Source organism: Marmota monax, unplaced genomic scaffold (genome assembly GCF_021218885.2).
Source record: "Marmota monax isolate L192 unplaced genomic scaffold, Marmota_monax_Labrador192_F-V1.1 WCK01_AAM20220418_F8-fsc00014, whole genome shotgun sequence".
In the NCBI taxonomy this organism is placed as follows: domain Eukaryota; kingdom Metazoa; phylum Chordata; class Mammalia; order Rodentia; family Sciuridae; genus Marmota; species Marmota monax.
In genome coordinates this window covers 14,679,417-14,694,713 of record NW_026695222.1, presented here as the reverse complement: position 1 = coordinate 14,694,713, position 15,297 = coordinate 14,679,417, and the positions used below count along the sequence as shown (strand labels likewise).

General features: G+C 47.1%; 1 protein-coding gene across 7 annotated transcripts in view; it reads right to left on the bottom strand.

The window, feature by feature from the left end:
- Positions 1–3,122: 3,122 nt before the first annotated feature.
- Cbfa2t2 (CBFA2/RUNX1 partner transcriptional co-repressor 2) overlaps positions 3,123–15,297 on the bottom strand; it is a 143,731-nt gene continuing 131,556 nt past the window's right edge. For 6 of the 7 annotated variants that reach the window (XM_046433611.2, XM_058575693.1, XM_058575690.1 and 3 more), the window contains 2 exons: positions 12,367–12,557; positions 3,123–7,917 (listed from right to left, as the gene is read on the bottom strand). In XM_046433611.2, the coding sequence (XP_046289567.1) occupies positions 7,618–7,917; positions 12,367–12,557 (491 nt within the window). In that variant the 3' untranslated portion in view covers positions 3,123–7,617. The remainder of the gene's footprint in view (positions 7,918–12,366; positions 12,558–15,297) is intronic. The other variant, XM_046433612.2, reaches the window with a different exon arrangement.

The window sequence follows — 15,297 nt, the reverse complement described above, 5'->3', positions numbered from 1 at the left end:
TGCTCTTGAGGCCGATTGGCTGGGTCACGTGGGCGGAGCCAAAAAAGTCCCCCAATGAGCAGCTCCGTGGTCTGAAAGGGCAGGGAAACAGCCCAATGAGCATCACCGCAGAGGAGCCAATCAGCTAGATGTTGCTGGGGCCGCTGTGAGCCAATCATCAGCTGGCAGCTGGAAGTTTGCTGGGGCCCCTTAGGCTGTGGCTCTCAACACAGAGCCAAGTTCTTTTCTCAACCCATGTGCTTATGCCATTGCTCTTAGTGGCTCTTAGTTCCTTTTGACAGTTGCTGGGGACCTGCTTTGTGGCAGGTGCTGGGGATAATGAGATGTCCTATACTAGTGTCAACACCCAGGTGGAGGGCTGGTGGAGTCCCACAGACCTGAGCACTCCAGGCACTTCACCTGCTCCCTGCACCTCCTCCCCACTCCCCTCAGGCCTGTACCCAACTCACCTGCACACGTGCAAACCTGCGGCAAGCCAGGGGAGCGTTGGTCTAGGTGTGGCTATTGCCCTATAGTTCAGAGAGAGGCAGTTGCGGGGGGCAGGGGGGGCAGAGGGCCGATACCTGCTCACTGAGTTCCCTTGACACAGCCTTTGGTGGGGCAAAAGGAAGGGATAAGAAGGAACAAGCAGGTGGGGCTGGTGGCACTTGCCGGTAATCCCAGAGGCTTGGAGGCTGAGGTAGGAGGATAGCGAGTTCAAAGCCAGCCTCAGCAACAGCCAGGCGCTAAGCAACCCAGTGAGACCCTGTCTCTAAACAAAATACAAAATAGGATTGGGAGTGTGGCTCAGTGGTCAAGTATCCCTGGGATCAATCCCTGGTGTCCCCCTCCCCCACAAAAGGAGGAGGTGGGTCCCCAAGAAGTCATATTCAAAACAAATATTACTTGATCAAGATAGGTAGGCTCCACACAGGGTGCTGGAGGCAAAGATGAATCTTCAAGGAAACACAGATTGGAAGAGAATCAGGCCATGAGGGCAACCATGTTTACAGTGGCTTCCTGGGCACAGGGCTCTGTGCCAGCAGCAATACCCATGTCATCACATTTCACCCTCAGGACCCCCCAGTGGCAGAGGCATTGCTAGTATCCCCCAGCGGCAGAAGAACAGAAGCTCAGGGAATAAGTGCCTTGCTCTGGTCACATAGCAGGGATCCTCTCCCTGACACCAACAGCTACTTGCCATTGGGTGTGTAAAGAGCTGAGAGGCAGGGACAACTATGACAGGAGAGAGTGTAGTCCCTGGGCCTGTGGAGTTGCTGATGGGGATGGCAAGGAAGAGCCCAGCACAAGGTCGAGGGCAGACTGACCCTCAGGGAGGTTGGATCCTGACAGGTTCTGGAACTCCCTAGGAGTGCCCAGAGAGCTGCAGCGGAACTCAAGGGCAGGAAGGGAGCCTCATAAAAAGCTGGTGTAGAGAGAGAGAGAGAGCGAGGGGGGGGGAGGGAGAGAGAGAGAAGGGGGAAAGACTGGTGCGCAGGGAAAGGCCTAAGTAACAGGTTACCCAATAGCAATCTGGCTAGTGAATGGAGGCAGCAGGCCCAGCTCTGTCCACCAGAGGGCGCCCGGCACTTAGCAATGAAGCCAGCAAGGCATGGAGGGTGAGGACAGATAGAGCTAATTCACCACCTTGTAAGACCAGCAGCAAGAAATAAGCCCAGAAGGCCAAGGGGAGTCGAGATCGCTGTGTTTGCTCATCCTGAGATGATTATCAACTATTTCCTTCAATACTGAGAAAACCAAGCCATGTGACTTCCTGTCTCCATCCCCTCCCAACTTCCCTTGCAACTCTATTTTCCATCTCTCTGACTTGCTGTGACAAGGAGTCATATGGTAATGTGCCAGTAATCTCCAAATTCACCTAACTTGCTCTTTAATGATGCGCTATTTCAGTGTCTGTCATTTCCACTATCTATCTTCAGATCTGCCTGACCACCTGCCTCGGCTCTTATTTTTCACTCATTTTTTCCATCACCCCCTTTAGAAGTTTCCTATCACACTTTACAGCCTCCCTCTGCCAAGTCCAACAGCCCAAGTCCTGGCATCCAAATCAATCACTTATTGTTCCTGCTGACACTTGCTCATGGTGGCTCACTTCCTTAGATGAGTATTTAAATTGCTCAGTAATTTTTCCGGACAGCCTGCGACACCTTGACATGTACTATCTGGGACTCCTGAAGGAAGACCCTTTTCTCCCAAATATTTACATTTTCATGACAGACACCAGGAGATTCTAGCCTAGAATCATCTTAATTTCTCAGCCCTGGAGTTATTTGACCTCTGGAGTAAACCTGAACTAGGTGACAGCAGACCTAAGATTACAATCTCTGCTGAGGTTCTTTTACTTTCTCTCAAGAGGGGATGGAGATGTCTGAGGTCAGTTCCCATTGTAACCAGGCAGATTCTCCAAGGCTTTTTCACAGGGTCAAAGCCCCTGAGTGACCTGGCTTCCAGGAGTGGGATGAGTCCCAGGCAGCTCATCTCTTAAACTCTGAGTTCTTGGAATATTTTCCTCCTAACAGCACACGTTTCCTCTTTTGTATTGAATCACCGCTGGGATAAGCTCACTCTTAATTTTCTTCTGACCCTTGAGATTTCCTGTATAAAGGAAGTACCTTCATTAGTATTACTCTGCATTTAGGTGTTCGTTTTATTACTCTGCATTTAGGGTTCAACCCCCAGTACCAAAATAAAGAAGTTATTAGGAAAGAAAAATGTCTCTAGTACTTTACCTTATTTTTCAAATTTCCTGTGGCTGAATTTCCCTTACCAAAAGATCATATAATGGTGAAGAAGAAGCAAGAACAAGGACCTGGGAGTGTGTTGTGTGTGCACAACTGCAGGCAATGGCTGCAGGCCTCTGGGTGGGCATGTGCAACCAGCCTGCTCCCCTGGGCCAGACAAGGTGACCGACCGAACTAGCTTCCCACAGGGCCCAGCTGCAGGCCCTGCAGGGCTCCAGTGCTGGAACTATCTCTGTAGCAGCTCAGCCTCAGCAACTGGGCAGGAGCACCTCTCCCTCAGCCCTCCAATTTGGGAACTAGGGGGAGGGGACACAGAGCCCCTGTCAGGCCACTCACAGTGTACACCTTCCCTCCCAGGCCCAGTTCAGTTTGAGTCAGAAAAGGAATATAGCCTTTTTATTGACTACTTTAAGTAGAACAAACTAAATACATATTTAACAGTTTTGGTTCATTTATACAGTACATTAAATAAGTTATGCACAGAGTTAAGTAACAAAAGTTCCTATCAGAGTAAAATGACAAAGCACAGAAAAATCAGACTAACGCATTCTGAGGGTGGTTTCACATTCATGTCCCCCTTTGAAAATTGCGCTCTGCGGCTTAGTTTTCTACTTATTTACATTATCAGCTTTCTTTTATGGACGGAGCCTTTGTAGCCTTATCAGGAACTTGGAAAGCCATGTCAGTGGGCTGAAGGCCTCTTAGCCAAACAGCCCTTTCAACCATTCACCGAATGCTTATTGCTGCTTCTCTCTGCTGACTCCAAGACAGGGACGGGGCTGTCCCTGACAGACACCAGCCACACATGCCCTATTTGGTTTAAGCATCAATGAGAGTATACACTGGCAGCTGGAGGCCTGACCAGATGGGGGGTGCGTGGGAAGCGCCATTTTCTGTGGCTTGGAGGGGGCCTGCCCTCAGGCTTCCCAACCTTCTGGCTCATGATGGGAAAGGTCACCTGCTCCATCATCTTTGGAAATGAGCATGTCAATGCACCGGAGCAAAGAGGCCAGTAGTCAGCATTTTGGTTTCACAAGAACATCCTCAAGTGGGAAGGGGCCTGCCGAACAGCCGGCCCTGTTGCCCAGTTGGGCCCAGGCAGGGCTCTTCTCTGACAGCTGGCTATTTGGCCTGTGCTGGGACAGTCCTTCTGGCTTTTCTCACATTTGGTTCAAACATGCCGCCACCCAAGTAAAAACCATCCAAAAAACTGGCTTGGAATCCACAGCCTTTGAACCTTGGTTCTAGTTCAGTTATGAAGAAAGCCCCCAAGATGTATCGTACTGGTAATGCTTTATTCCATCCGTGGCCCTCTACAGTTTCCAGAACAAATGGCCATCTGGTGGTCCTTTATGCTCTCTCTGGACAACTCACTACCACACATTCCAATTATACTGTTGAATCTTCAAACACAATTGCTGAGATATCTTCCAGAATGACCCGAACCAATGTCTACAGCCTTGTGAGCAGTGACAGTTGGGGATCACTTCAACTTTGGGACAGGTTGTACAAAGAAAGCAACATGTAGATGTTTCTGTCTGGATGCTAAAGATGCACAGGTTGACACCAAGAAATGATGAATTCTAGGGGAACTGATGGGCAGATAGCAAAGGGTCCACACTGCAGAGGGGAGCAGTCAGTGCCAAGGGTAGACCTGAGGTTCCCAGATGTAGATATCCTGGCAGACACGACTCAGGGGTGCCCTAAGAATGATCCATCCACCCAATCTGAGCAGATGTGCTGAAATTTCAGCCCTGGAGCTGAAATTTGATCAGTACCAGCTCTAGAGGGTGGTTCACAGGGTGGACTGCCTATTCCTGGGCTTGAGTCACCTTCACGGTTGCATGGAGTCAGGACAGTGCAGGTGAAAGGGGACACAGAAAACAACTGAAGATAGAAACCCTGCCCTCAACTATCCCTTGGGACACTTAAGTCGGTTCCAAGCCAGGTATGGTGATGCACATCTATAATCCCAGTGACATGGGAGACTGAAGCAAGTTCAAGGCCAGACTTAGCAACTTGGTGAGGCCCTAAGCAAGTTAGGGAGACCCTATCTCAAAGTAAAAAATAAAAAGGGTTGGGGATGTGGTCAGTGATAAAGCATCCCTGGGTTCAATCTCAAGATACACCCCCCCTCAAAAAAAAAAAAAAAAAAAAAAAAAGTCGGCTCCTACTTTGGCCACATTTGGTGTTCTCTGGTTCCTGCAATCATTCTTTTGGCAAAGAACTCATCAGTGTCCCTCAGCAAGCGATGTTGAGCACTGGCCTTATGCTCTTTGCTTCTGGTTTCCATGATAAAATCAAAGAGCCTCTGACTGCCTTGCCCTGCACACTTTTGTACCATCATCCCAGCCTCTTAGCCTGAGTAGAGGCCAGACCTCTGAGCAACCTCATTATACGGATACTACTTCTTTTAAATCCTAGTGGAGATGAGAAAGGTGGTGGTGGTGGGGGGCGCTTTATGCTCAACTCTAACCTGGAACCTGGACTCACATCTGTCCCCCCAGCCACCTACCTCATCCTAGGTTCTGCTCTTCCCCTCAATTAGGAAGTTGGATTAGAGAAAGGAAGTTCCCAGAGAAAGGGATTCCTTAAGTTTGAATAGTTAGTCCTGTACTGATGCCCTAGTGACTTGTGTGTGACACTGACCAGAATGAACATAGGGAATGGTCTGAGAACTGTGGTGCACAATTTTGCTCAGGTCTGCAGACAGGCTTCCAGTATCACATGAGCAAAGCAGTCTAGAACAGCATTACAAAGACTTGGAAACAGGAACTGTCATTGAAACCAGAGCCCACAGAAGTAGGTCAGGCCCTACACCCCAAATCGACCTCAAGCCCTGATAAGTATTATATTTGTTTTGGCTCTTTATTCCAGCCAGTAAAAAACTTGAGCTACCCTGGCTAGTCTTGTTGCCAGTGAAGATTTTAAAAAGCTGTTTAGGTGTTCATCTAACTTATTTAAGGAAAATAACCCGAGGGCAGATCCAGTATATAATGTGAGATGCCCTCCTTCTACAACTGAGTTAGAGGCTCAAAGGTCTTTTCAGAAGATACCGCCTTTCTTATGGAAATGTGGGTGCACAATTTGAGGATTGACTCCATGCCTAGTAAAGCCAGGCTGCCCTAGCTGCTAGGGCTCCAGGAGGTAGAGGTGGTGGGGACACAGCCATACAGGCTGACAGAAAACAGGGGGTCTTATGTGGTCAAGGAGCATGATTCTCTGTTCTTCTTTTTCTGAGTATACCTTGCTTTATAGGATGGAAATCTAGGGATTTTAAAGGTGTCTTGTATTGAGTGTCTAAGACTGGTTAAGATGAATCAGGTGGGTTCTAAAGGAAGATGCCCCTCTATGCAAGAACACCACTGTGTCCATCCCTCTTCCTGCACTCTGTCTGTGTGAAGGTGGTGATCTAACCCTGGCTCTCAAGCCAGCAGGAGCAGGGCTAACCACGTCACTCCAACTGATTCCACGGGACAGGACACTAGAGGCTCAAAGGTGCCAAGCAGGAGGGGCAGGCAAGGTCCTTGGGCTCCCGACAAAACCCAAATGGCAGAAGAGAACCTGTGAGGCAGTGGCCACCACTGTGAAAGGGATACAGGTAATGTCAATTTGGAGTGCCAGGAAGCAGGAAAACTCCTGGAGAGAGGAGGAAGAACGGGTCAGGCTTGCTTTCCTAGATGAGTCCCACACTCCACGAACCAGAGGGAAGGTACTGAACAGCTAAGGGAAGGTAAACTGAGACTGTGCCTGCTAATGACTCCATGGAGCAGGTCTGAAGGATTCCTTCAGGTCCAGGAGGGCTGCTCAGAGAAGACCAGGCCTTGGTGGGTGGGGCAAGTCCTACAAACACACCACAGCACATCCAGGGGGACAACTGTGGCCTAAAGGTGCTAAACAGAGCCCGTGGGCAGAAGATGCCCACAGCAGTCTGGACGTGTGTGGTCTGAGAGAGAAAAGGACATAGAACGAGACAACTGTGCAAACAGCCAGGCGAGGGCAGAAGGCTCTGCATTTCCAAGGGATGATCCACTCAGTGATTTGATGACAGGAGGTGGTCAACATGCTCAGAGAGAAAAGACTAACATGATGGAGTCTCATTCTCTCTTGGACAAATCCATGCGCTGGAAAATATTTTCTGCACAAGCAAAATCAAGAAAGAGGGAGAAAAATGGGTTCCAAAGTAAAGTAGCCAGCCAGGTTGGAAAATCTTGTCCAAAATGATCTGTGTTGCTTAGGGAAGATTTATTTATTTATTTTTATTATCATGGGTGCTCATATTAAAGTGGTGACTTCTTTCCTGTCATTTCTGAGCATCTTAAGTCTGAAAGCAGGGTTGAGAAGGGAGTCTCAAGGTGATGCTTTTGGTATACCCAAGTGCCCATGAAGCCAATCAGTGTCGCCTTCTGAGGATGGAAAAGGGCTCAAAGAGCTACTCAGTGGGAGGGGGGAATCCTTCTCCTCCTCAGTCTGCTGCCAGGCTCGAGGTCTCTGCCATCTGAGGACCATGGACAGAGTGGGAGATAGTACATGGCAAGCTGCTGCCAGCCTGGCTATCACATTCATCAGTCTGCTGACTCAAGGAGCTGGGGAAGTTGTGGCCTCCAAGGAGCCAAGCCAGCTTCAGCTGGGAAGGAACACACCATGAAAGCCCCCAGAAGAAGCAGCTCAGATGGGCTGCTTGTGTGCAGAGAATGGCACTCATTCTACCAGGACACAGATGCAAGTCCAAGACAGACCACAGAGTGCTGCTTGGATGTTTCCTGCTGCACTTCATTTCTTGCTGATGACCCAAGCTACTTATTCCAACAGCCAGGCCCTTTGGTGCAAGGGTTCTGTCATTCAGAGTGGTCATCAGAGAAGTGGAACTTGGGGTTTAGAGTCCATTGGTATCAATGGCTGTCACAGAGGCAGGAGTTGAGGAACGTGAGGTGGCTGCTGAGGTCTTGTCCAGGGCTGGGCTGGGCACACTGCAGTCAGCAGACCTGACCGAGGAGCCCCTCCCTCCAGGAAGCAGCGGCCGGCCCTGGCTGTGGGGACTCTGGCCATGCAGGCTCTGGCCACAGAGGCGGTGGTGCCGCTCCCAGTCCTTGTGCTGGCAGAAAGAGCCGCAGTACCGTGCGATATTGCAGCCACTGCATGTCTCACTGGCTTTGCGGCCACAGTTCCAGCAGTTCTGCAAGACACAGGTATCATCAGTTAGTGGTTGCTGGGATCTTGGGGGATGGACTTGTCATGTCACTTTCTCCTGCATGACAGAGCAAGGGCTGTGGAGCCACACACTGTGGTTGAGTCCTGCCTCTGCTGCTATCTGCATAACCATGGGACATATGCACCCCCTTTCCGAGCATCCTTAATCTGTAGAGCAAACAAACTTCCTTCTCATGGGGCCATGGGCAAAGTGAGGGCCTATGTGAAGACACTTTGATCAGTACCAGCTCTAGAGGGTGGTTCCCATCTTCTGCTTAAGGCACAGATTCTCTCTCTCGTTTCTCCCCTTCTTCTTTTTGGTGGTACAGGAGATTTAACCTGGAAGTTTTTTAAATTTGTTTATTTTTTGTGCTGCTGGGGATCGAACCCAGGGCCTGTGCATGTGAGGCAAGCACTCTACCAACTGAGCTATATCCCTATATCCCCAGCCTGGAAGTTGTTTTTAACTACTAAGCTACATCCCCAGCCTTTTTTATTTTGTGACAGGCTCTTGCTAAGTTGCTGAGGCTAGACCTGAACCTGCAATCCTGCCTCAGCCTCCCAAGCCACCGAGATTACATGCATGCACTATCATACCCAGCAATACTGTTTTTTTTTTTTTTTAAAACCAAAGACTAGTGTATAGGCCAAACTGATCTTAAAAAGTCACCTGGGAGGTGGCTGTGCTACTTCCAATTTTGTTCTCTGCCTTGCCTGTCTTCCCTTCACTGCTGTGTCTCTTTACAGACTGGGCTAGGATCATGGGAAAGTTAAAAGCCCAGTCTTGGGGCCACTCAGCACTCAGGGCTCTGTAAGTCTAACTTACAGCATCTTCTTATTACTTCCTGTACTTTCTCAGAGTGGGCAGGTGTGACCAGGATTCAGTAGAACCCCTGGGGAGAGTGTACCAGTATTAATTTTATTACTGAGGATATGAGCCAAGTGAGGCTTGGGGAGGGCTGAAGCAGTGCCAAGAAGCAGGAATAGAATCAGTCCCTACACAGACAACCTAACGTCTCCCCACTCAGCTCAAAGGGAGGAATGCATGGGAATAAACCTGGCCACAATGCAGGCCCCAGTGCTGCGGCCTTTCTTTCCTGTAGGCTCCCTAAGATTCACCAGTGACACGTCAATGTTCTGCAGGACCTACTGCTAAGAGAAAAGCTTTACGGCAATGACCAGGTGAAGCTATCAGCCAGCGTTCCTGCCCACGAAACCAAGACTGGGAGAAGCCAATCTCCAGGCTGGCTGTGAAACTACTTAGGCAATAATCATCCCTACCTTCAAATGAAATCAGGATGTCTGACCCGAGTACAAAACAGGCAACAGGGCAAAAATGGATGCTGGGGTCTCCTTTACCACCTTGTATGTTGCACAAATGGGAAAAACGAGGGCCAGACTTTCTAAGGTTACAAATGATCAAGGGGCTATGCAAAGTCTGGAACCTGGACCTCCTGATACTCCATGTATGAATCTGGTTTCAAAGCACATTAGAAAAGACTGCCGATGCCCTGCTAACACAGGCTTCCCAGGAAACACACTGTAGGGAATGTCAAAACTTGCCAACACCAACACCAGAGGACCAAAATAGGGAACAGATGTAATTCTTAGGTTACATTTACAGACCCTCAAGCAAACTGTGTTCCAGACAATTTCCTACTATGGAGTCCAACAGGCTGACTCCCAAAAATCCTTTGGCTGAATGTTGTCACTTGTGGGGAAGAACCCAGCTGCTGCCTCACAAGCTGCCACCAGCAGGATGGGCAAGCCTCTTCTTCCTCGGTCCACAAGGACATCTCAGAACTGGATCAGAGTATTAAACCTCTGGTACTTTCATCTTGGCTGCCATTATTTTTGAAAAAGCTTTTGAAATACAGAAGGTTTATGAAAGACAGAAAAACGAAGAACACAGCCTCCCCCAGAGGCATGCTCACAGACGTGCAGAACAACAGAGTGTCAGAGCAGCCAAGGGTGACAAGGACAGTTTCCCGTTTTCTTTCCCTTGTTGGGCTTGTCCCTGAATTGACTAAGAGGGGTTTATTTTTTTTAAGATATGAGACAAACTCAGGTGTGGTGCTGCGTGACGACTCAGCAGACTGAGGCAGGAGGACAGCTTGAGCCCAGGAGTTTGAGCCAGGCTGGGCTCAAGACCCTAATGAAACAACAACAAAAAGAGCCGGGCGAGGTAGACATAAGGCAGTGATCCCAACAACCTGGGAGGCTGAGGCAGCAGGATAGAAAGTTTGAAGCCAGCCTCACAACTTAGTGAGACCTTGTCTCAAAATAAAAAACATAAAGGGTTGGGGATATAGTTCAGTGGTAAAACACCTTGGGTTCAACCTCCAGTGTAAAAACAAAAAACAAACAAACAACACACATACACACACACAAAACCCCAAAACAAAAAAAAACCCCAAATCTTATTGTAGTCACCCTTCAAATCAGCTTCAGCTATAGCTTTGAGGCAAGAAGCTGATTCTTAAGGATACACTGCAAGTGTGAAGAAAGCTGGGACTGGAGCTCAGGGCTCCTAACCTCTAGGACTTAGCCAAATTATGCTCTGTGGTTAATGGGGCAAGGTTATAAACCTTCCAAGTTACTGGTCATGGAAATCATAAATATGATTCCAGAATTTCCATTGTCAAATGGGGGCTATCACTTATGTCAGCATTACTCCAAGTGAGGGCCAGGGTCCACAAAAACCACCTGGTGCTTTCCAGAAGCCGTGGAACCTCCCTGACCTTACTGCGATCCTCACAGGGGAAAGAATTCCCCATTTTACTGTTGCCTGCTAGCCCATTATGTTTGCCAGGAGACCCAGGCTGGGAATAGAACATGTCCTATGATACAGACAAGGGGACCTCTCATTTGTCCCTTCAACCTAAGGCACTACAGGGAAGCTGGGGTCTGGGGCTGTGCTGTGTGAGCGGTCAAAGCTTACATACTAATGACACAACAAAGTCCTTTCTACCTGCACAGTGCTACCAGGCCAACAGGAAGGCGCTACTATATCCACTGTACACAGAAGGAAGCTCACTCTTAAGGGTACACTGCTAGTGTGAAGGAAGCTGGGACTGGAGCTCAGGGCTCCTAACCTCTAGTCTGCTTCCTCATACCAACCAGTTTCTCACAAGGTAAAAGAGAAGGTACAGATACTTGATAAACTTTAAGGAGAATTTTCTGGGATGAAGTCCCAAGAGAATTGGCCTTTCTGGTCAGTGAAAACTCACCCAAAGCTTAGGCCCTCTATTCCCCTCCTATTTTGGAAAGCAAGTTTGCTGGGATAGAAGCTGCTCTACCCCTCACCTACAGGCCACTCTGTGAGTTGTTTAAGAGTATAGCTTCTTAAAAGCACAACCCTCTAAATGGACAGCTGGGATTATAGCTAGGCCGTCCAGACTCAGAATCCATGTTCTTAGCCAAAAGCCACATTCCGTCTTTGGAGACAGACACAGTTAAGGATAAACATAGATATAAAAGTAGATAAATACGGGCAGATGTATATATTGATATAAATAGTTAAGGATACAGAATTAAACACAGGGAACAGAAATAAATATTATCGCTCAAGAATCATTCTATAGAAAAAGTAGGAGTGGGGAAGGAAAAGAGAGAGGTTTACAGGAACTATAGTCTCATACTTGGTATCTTCACTATAAGAGAACCAGAAGGCTTTTTACTCCTTTTGCCGCAGTGACAGGACAGTTAGGCATTTTCATTCCCACAGTGCAATGCTGGGCCTTGCTACACTGAATTGGAACATTTAAATAAACAAAAAAGTACTTTAATTTAAAACCACTTTTGGGACTGTTAAGTTTCTGCCATACCACCCCTCCCTTTTTTTCATGTTTGTCCTTGTTACACAGAAGCATCACCAAGTTGTAGGCTGTAAGTCCTGGGCACTGGGCAAGTCTGCCCAATCTGTCACTTCCATCCATAATAAGTTTTATTTATAAAAAACTAGATTCAAGTAGAACCTGCCCTTTCTTACCCCTGTACTTATCCTCAGCACTGTGGGTGTCAGTTATATTCCCTGAGCCACTGCTGCATCTACAGATTATGGGATTCAATAATACCTACCTTCCATGCTCACGGTGAGGACCAAAAAGAAAACACACTTACATGGCTGGGTTTCTGACACCCAGTCAGTCCACTCAAGTCAGTTATCATTATCAAGCAATGACACAAACTCTACCCTTAGGATAAGTTTTCAAAACTTAAAGTAACTATAATGAGGTTTTGTGTGTGTGTGTGTGTGTGTGTAAATACAATACAATAATTTAAAGTGAATAAATAAACAGAAATAAAACTGTTCTGGTATTGCCTAAAAATTCTAGTCTTGTCCACAAGTGAACTCTGTCTTCCTGCCCAGCAATTGAGGCAGGCAGAGCTGCTCCCCGAAATGCCCAGCCCCAGGCCCTAACAGAGCGCTGACCTCGGTCGACTCTTCCTGCTCGTTGATGACGAGGAAGGCGTCCTCCGCAGCCTGTCGTTTGACGTCCGCTATGGTCTGCTCCATTCGCGCTCTCTCTGTTGCAATCACTTCAAAGGCTTTTTGCTCAGCCTCAGCCACGGCCTTCTGTACTTCTGACATGGCCTGAATTTTCACCTTATTCACAGCTTCTTCTAGAAGAAAGTCACAGTAAAATCAACTGGTCAAGAAATCTTTCCCCCCACCCCACAGCATTTCCAAAGATGGAGCAGAGACAAGATTCACAGGGGTAAACACATGGCATATGTAGGTATATTCATTCTTACAATCACTTGTCCATTCATGCAATAATTTTTTGGGTGTGCATATGGAGGTACCTACTGTGGCGGGTTTGGGGATACAAAGGAGACAGAACATTGTCCACACCTCAGAACTGTTTTTCTTATCAAGTATAATGGTGGCTAAGGTGCCATCATGTATGTCAGTATGAAAGGCTAGAAGGAGAAAAGTGGGAGGGAAGGATCAAAAAAACATGCTCTGCCCAGACAGTGGTACACGCCTGAAATACTAGCAACTTGGAAGGCTGAGGCAGGAAGATCACAAGTTTCAAGGCCACCTTCAGCAACTTAGCAAGACCCTGTCTCAAAAAATAAAAAGGGGCTGGAGATGTACTTCAGTGGTATATTGAACCCTGGGGGTTCAATCCCCAGTATCAACGCCCCACTCTCAAAGTGCTCTGGTTGAGATGGCAGGTGGAAATGAGATTTTGGAAAGTTTTGCATGCCTTACTTGGCCTTATTTTCTAAAGGAAATGTGAACCCCTTAAAGGATTCTCTGCAACTGACAGGTTGTGGCAGTCATCCAGTTGATAGAGCAAGTGGCACCCAGGAAGGGAAGAGCCAAAGGTTGGTAGCACTAAAGGGTCTAGAAGTGGAGGTAAAAGAGATGGGAGTGTTATGCAATGAAATGGGTGATATGTAAGAAGCTGGTGTGGAGGCAAATGAGATGGTTTGATGTGTCTCTGGAGAGCCAGGTATAAATGACCAGGAGGCAGAGTTGTTGACATGATACTGAGCACCACAGAGAAACAAGCTGAAGATACAGATCTAAGTAGACTGCCCTAGGCTTCTAAACCCTGTCCAGTCACCATCACGCCACCTGGTGACTTCCTCCCATCTCCACTACCCTGGCTTGGTTTCCATAAGTGGACACTCCAAATGACATATGTTCTATGCATCTGAGCCTCAATCTCCAATGTGAATGTGAATGACCTTCCACACGCATGAGTCCACAGACTACACAACTGCTTTCTGAGTGGTACAGGTTGTTCCATCATGGTCCACTTTGAGAAAAAGGAAATCGAACTCCGTAAAGTCGCAAAACCCTTGGCTATCTGCACAACTCCTGCACTATGTATGCCTTGTAGTCACCTGCCATTGCCACCGTGAACCTCTGGACTGCTCTGATGCCAAATGCCCTTAACTGTCCACACCCCACTTGACAGAGAACAAGAACTTTGGCCAGGTGCAGGCCTGTAGTCCCAGCAGCTCCGGAAGCTGAGGCAGAAGGATCGTGAGTTCAAAGCCAGCCTCAGCAACAGCGAGGCACTAAGTAATCAGTGAGACCCTGTCTCTAAATAAAATACTAAAGAGGGCTGGGGATGTGGCTCAGTGGTTGAGTGTCCCTGAGTTCAATCCCCAGTAACCCTCCCCAACCAAAAAGGGAACAAGAACTTTGGGTTACTTCCCCCAACTTAGCCCTCTTTCAGCAGGAAGCAGCTTGGAGATGTTGGCATCTATTTTTCCATAGAAATGGAATGTAGAAATTGACAGGAAATATAATAGTGATTCACTTTATGCTCTGAATATAGTCCTTATGGCTCTGCCACTGTGACTTATTTTTAAAATGGACCTGTTCTTTCTTTTCTTCTCTCCCTGCTCCTCTCTAATCTTTCCCCATCCCTAATCTCAAGGGAAATAGGATTACTGTTCTTCCCCTCCTAGACAGATTTATCTGTCCTTGAGTACACACCCACCATAGGAATGAAGTAATCCAGACTTTGGGGATGGCACCAGAAGATCTCAGAAACTGGTAATTTTCCAAATTAACCAGTGAATTATAAGTCCAACAGAGAACACATGGAATGCAGCCTTTGAGTAACCTCTTTAGTTCTTTGGATGAGCAGAATCACAACATCTGGGACAGGAGTCCCTGTTTCTCCTTTGCTAGCAAAGCAATAAACCTCTTTCCTTAACAAACAAACAAAAAGACTACATAACTTAGATGCCTAAGGAAATCCTTCCATGGTCATCTTTCTCTTATGATTATCTTCATTTCCCACAACTATATCCCACTTATTATGACGGTGATATACATTTTCCCATTTCCAATTGCATGAAATTTTCTAAATCATTTTAAATTTTTATTTTGTTGTGGTATCAAACTATAAGTTAACTATAAGTGAATAGATATTTTGGCATTCTCCATATTCAGGTTGCCTCAAGAATCTACAAAAAACACTCTTTTTGGTAGGGGATGGAGGGTGTATCACTGAACAACACCCCATAAAAACAGTTTCTTTATCACTTACAATTTGTGTTTAGTCTGGATAATTTGGTTTTGGAAGGAAACATTCAAAAGCATGGGAGTGAAGAATCAGCATGTAATAACTGTTGGTAACATTTGACCATTTGACTTTTTATATAAAACTGAGGAATTATCTCGAAAATTTTGTCTATAACTGGGCGTTAAGGATTTTGGGTGCTAATTTATTGGGATTCATTTATCATGCACATTCTTGCTTATTGAGGAAAAAATTTTACAGTAAGTTGATCTGTATTTGCCATAGCATAATCTGTCTGTCTACTCATATCTTTTATCCATTTGTTTTTTTGGTACCAGGGATTGAACCCAAGGTCACTTAACAGCTAAGCC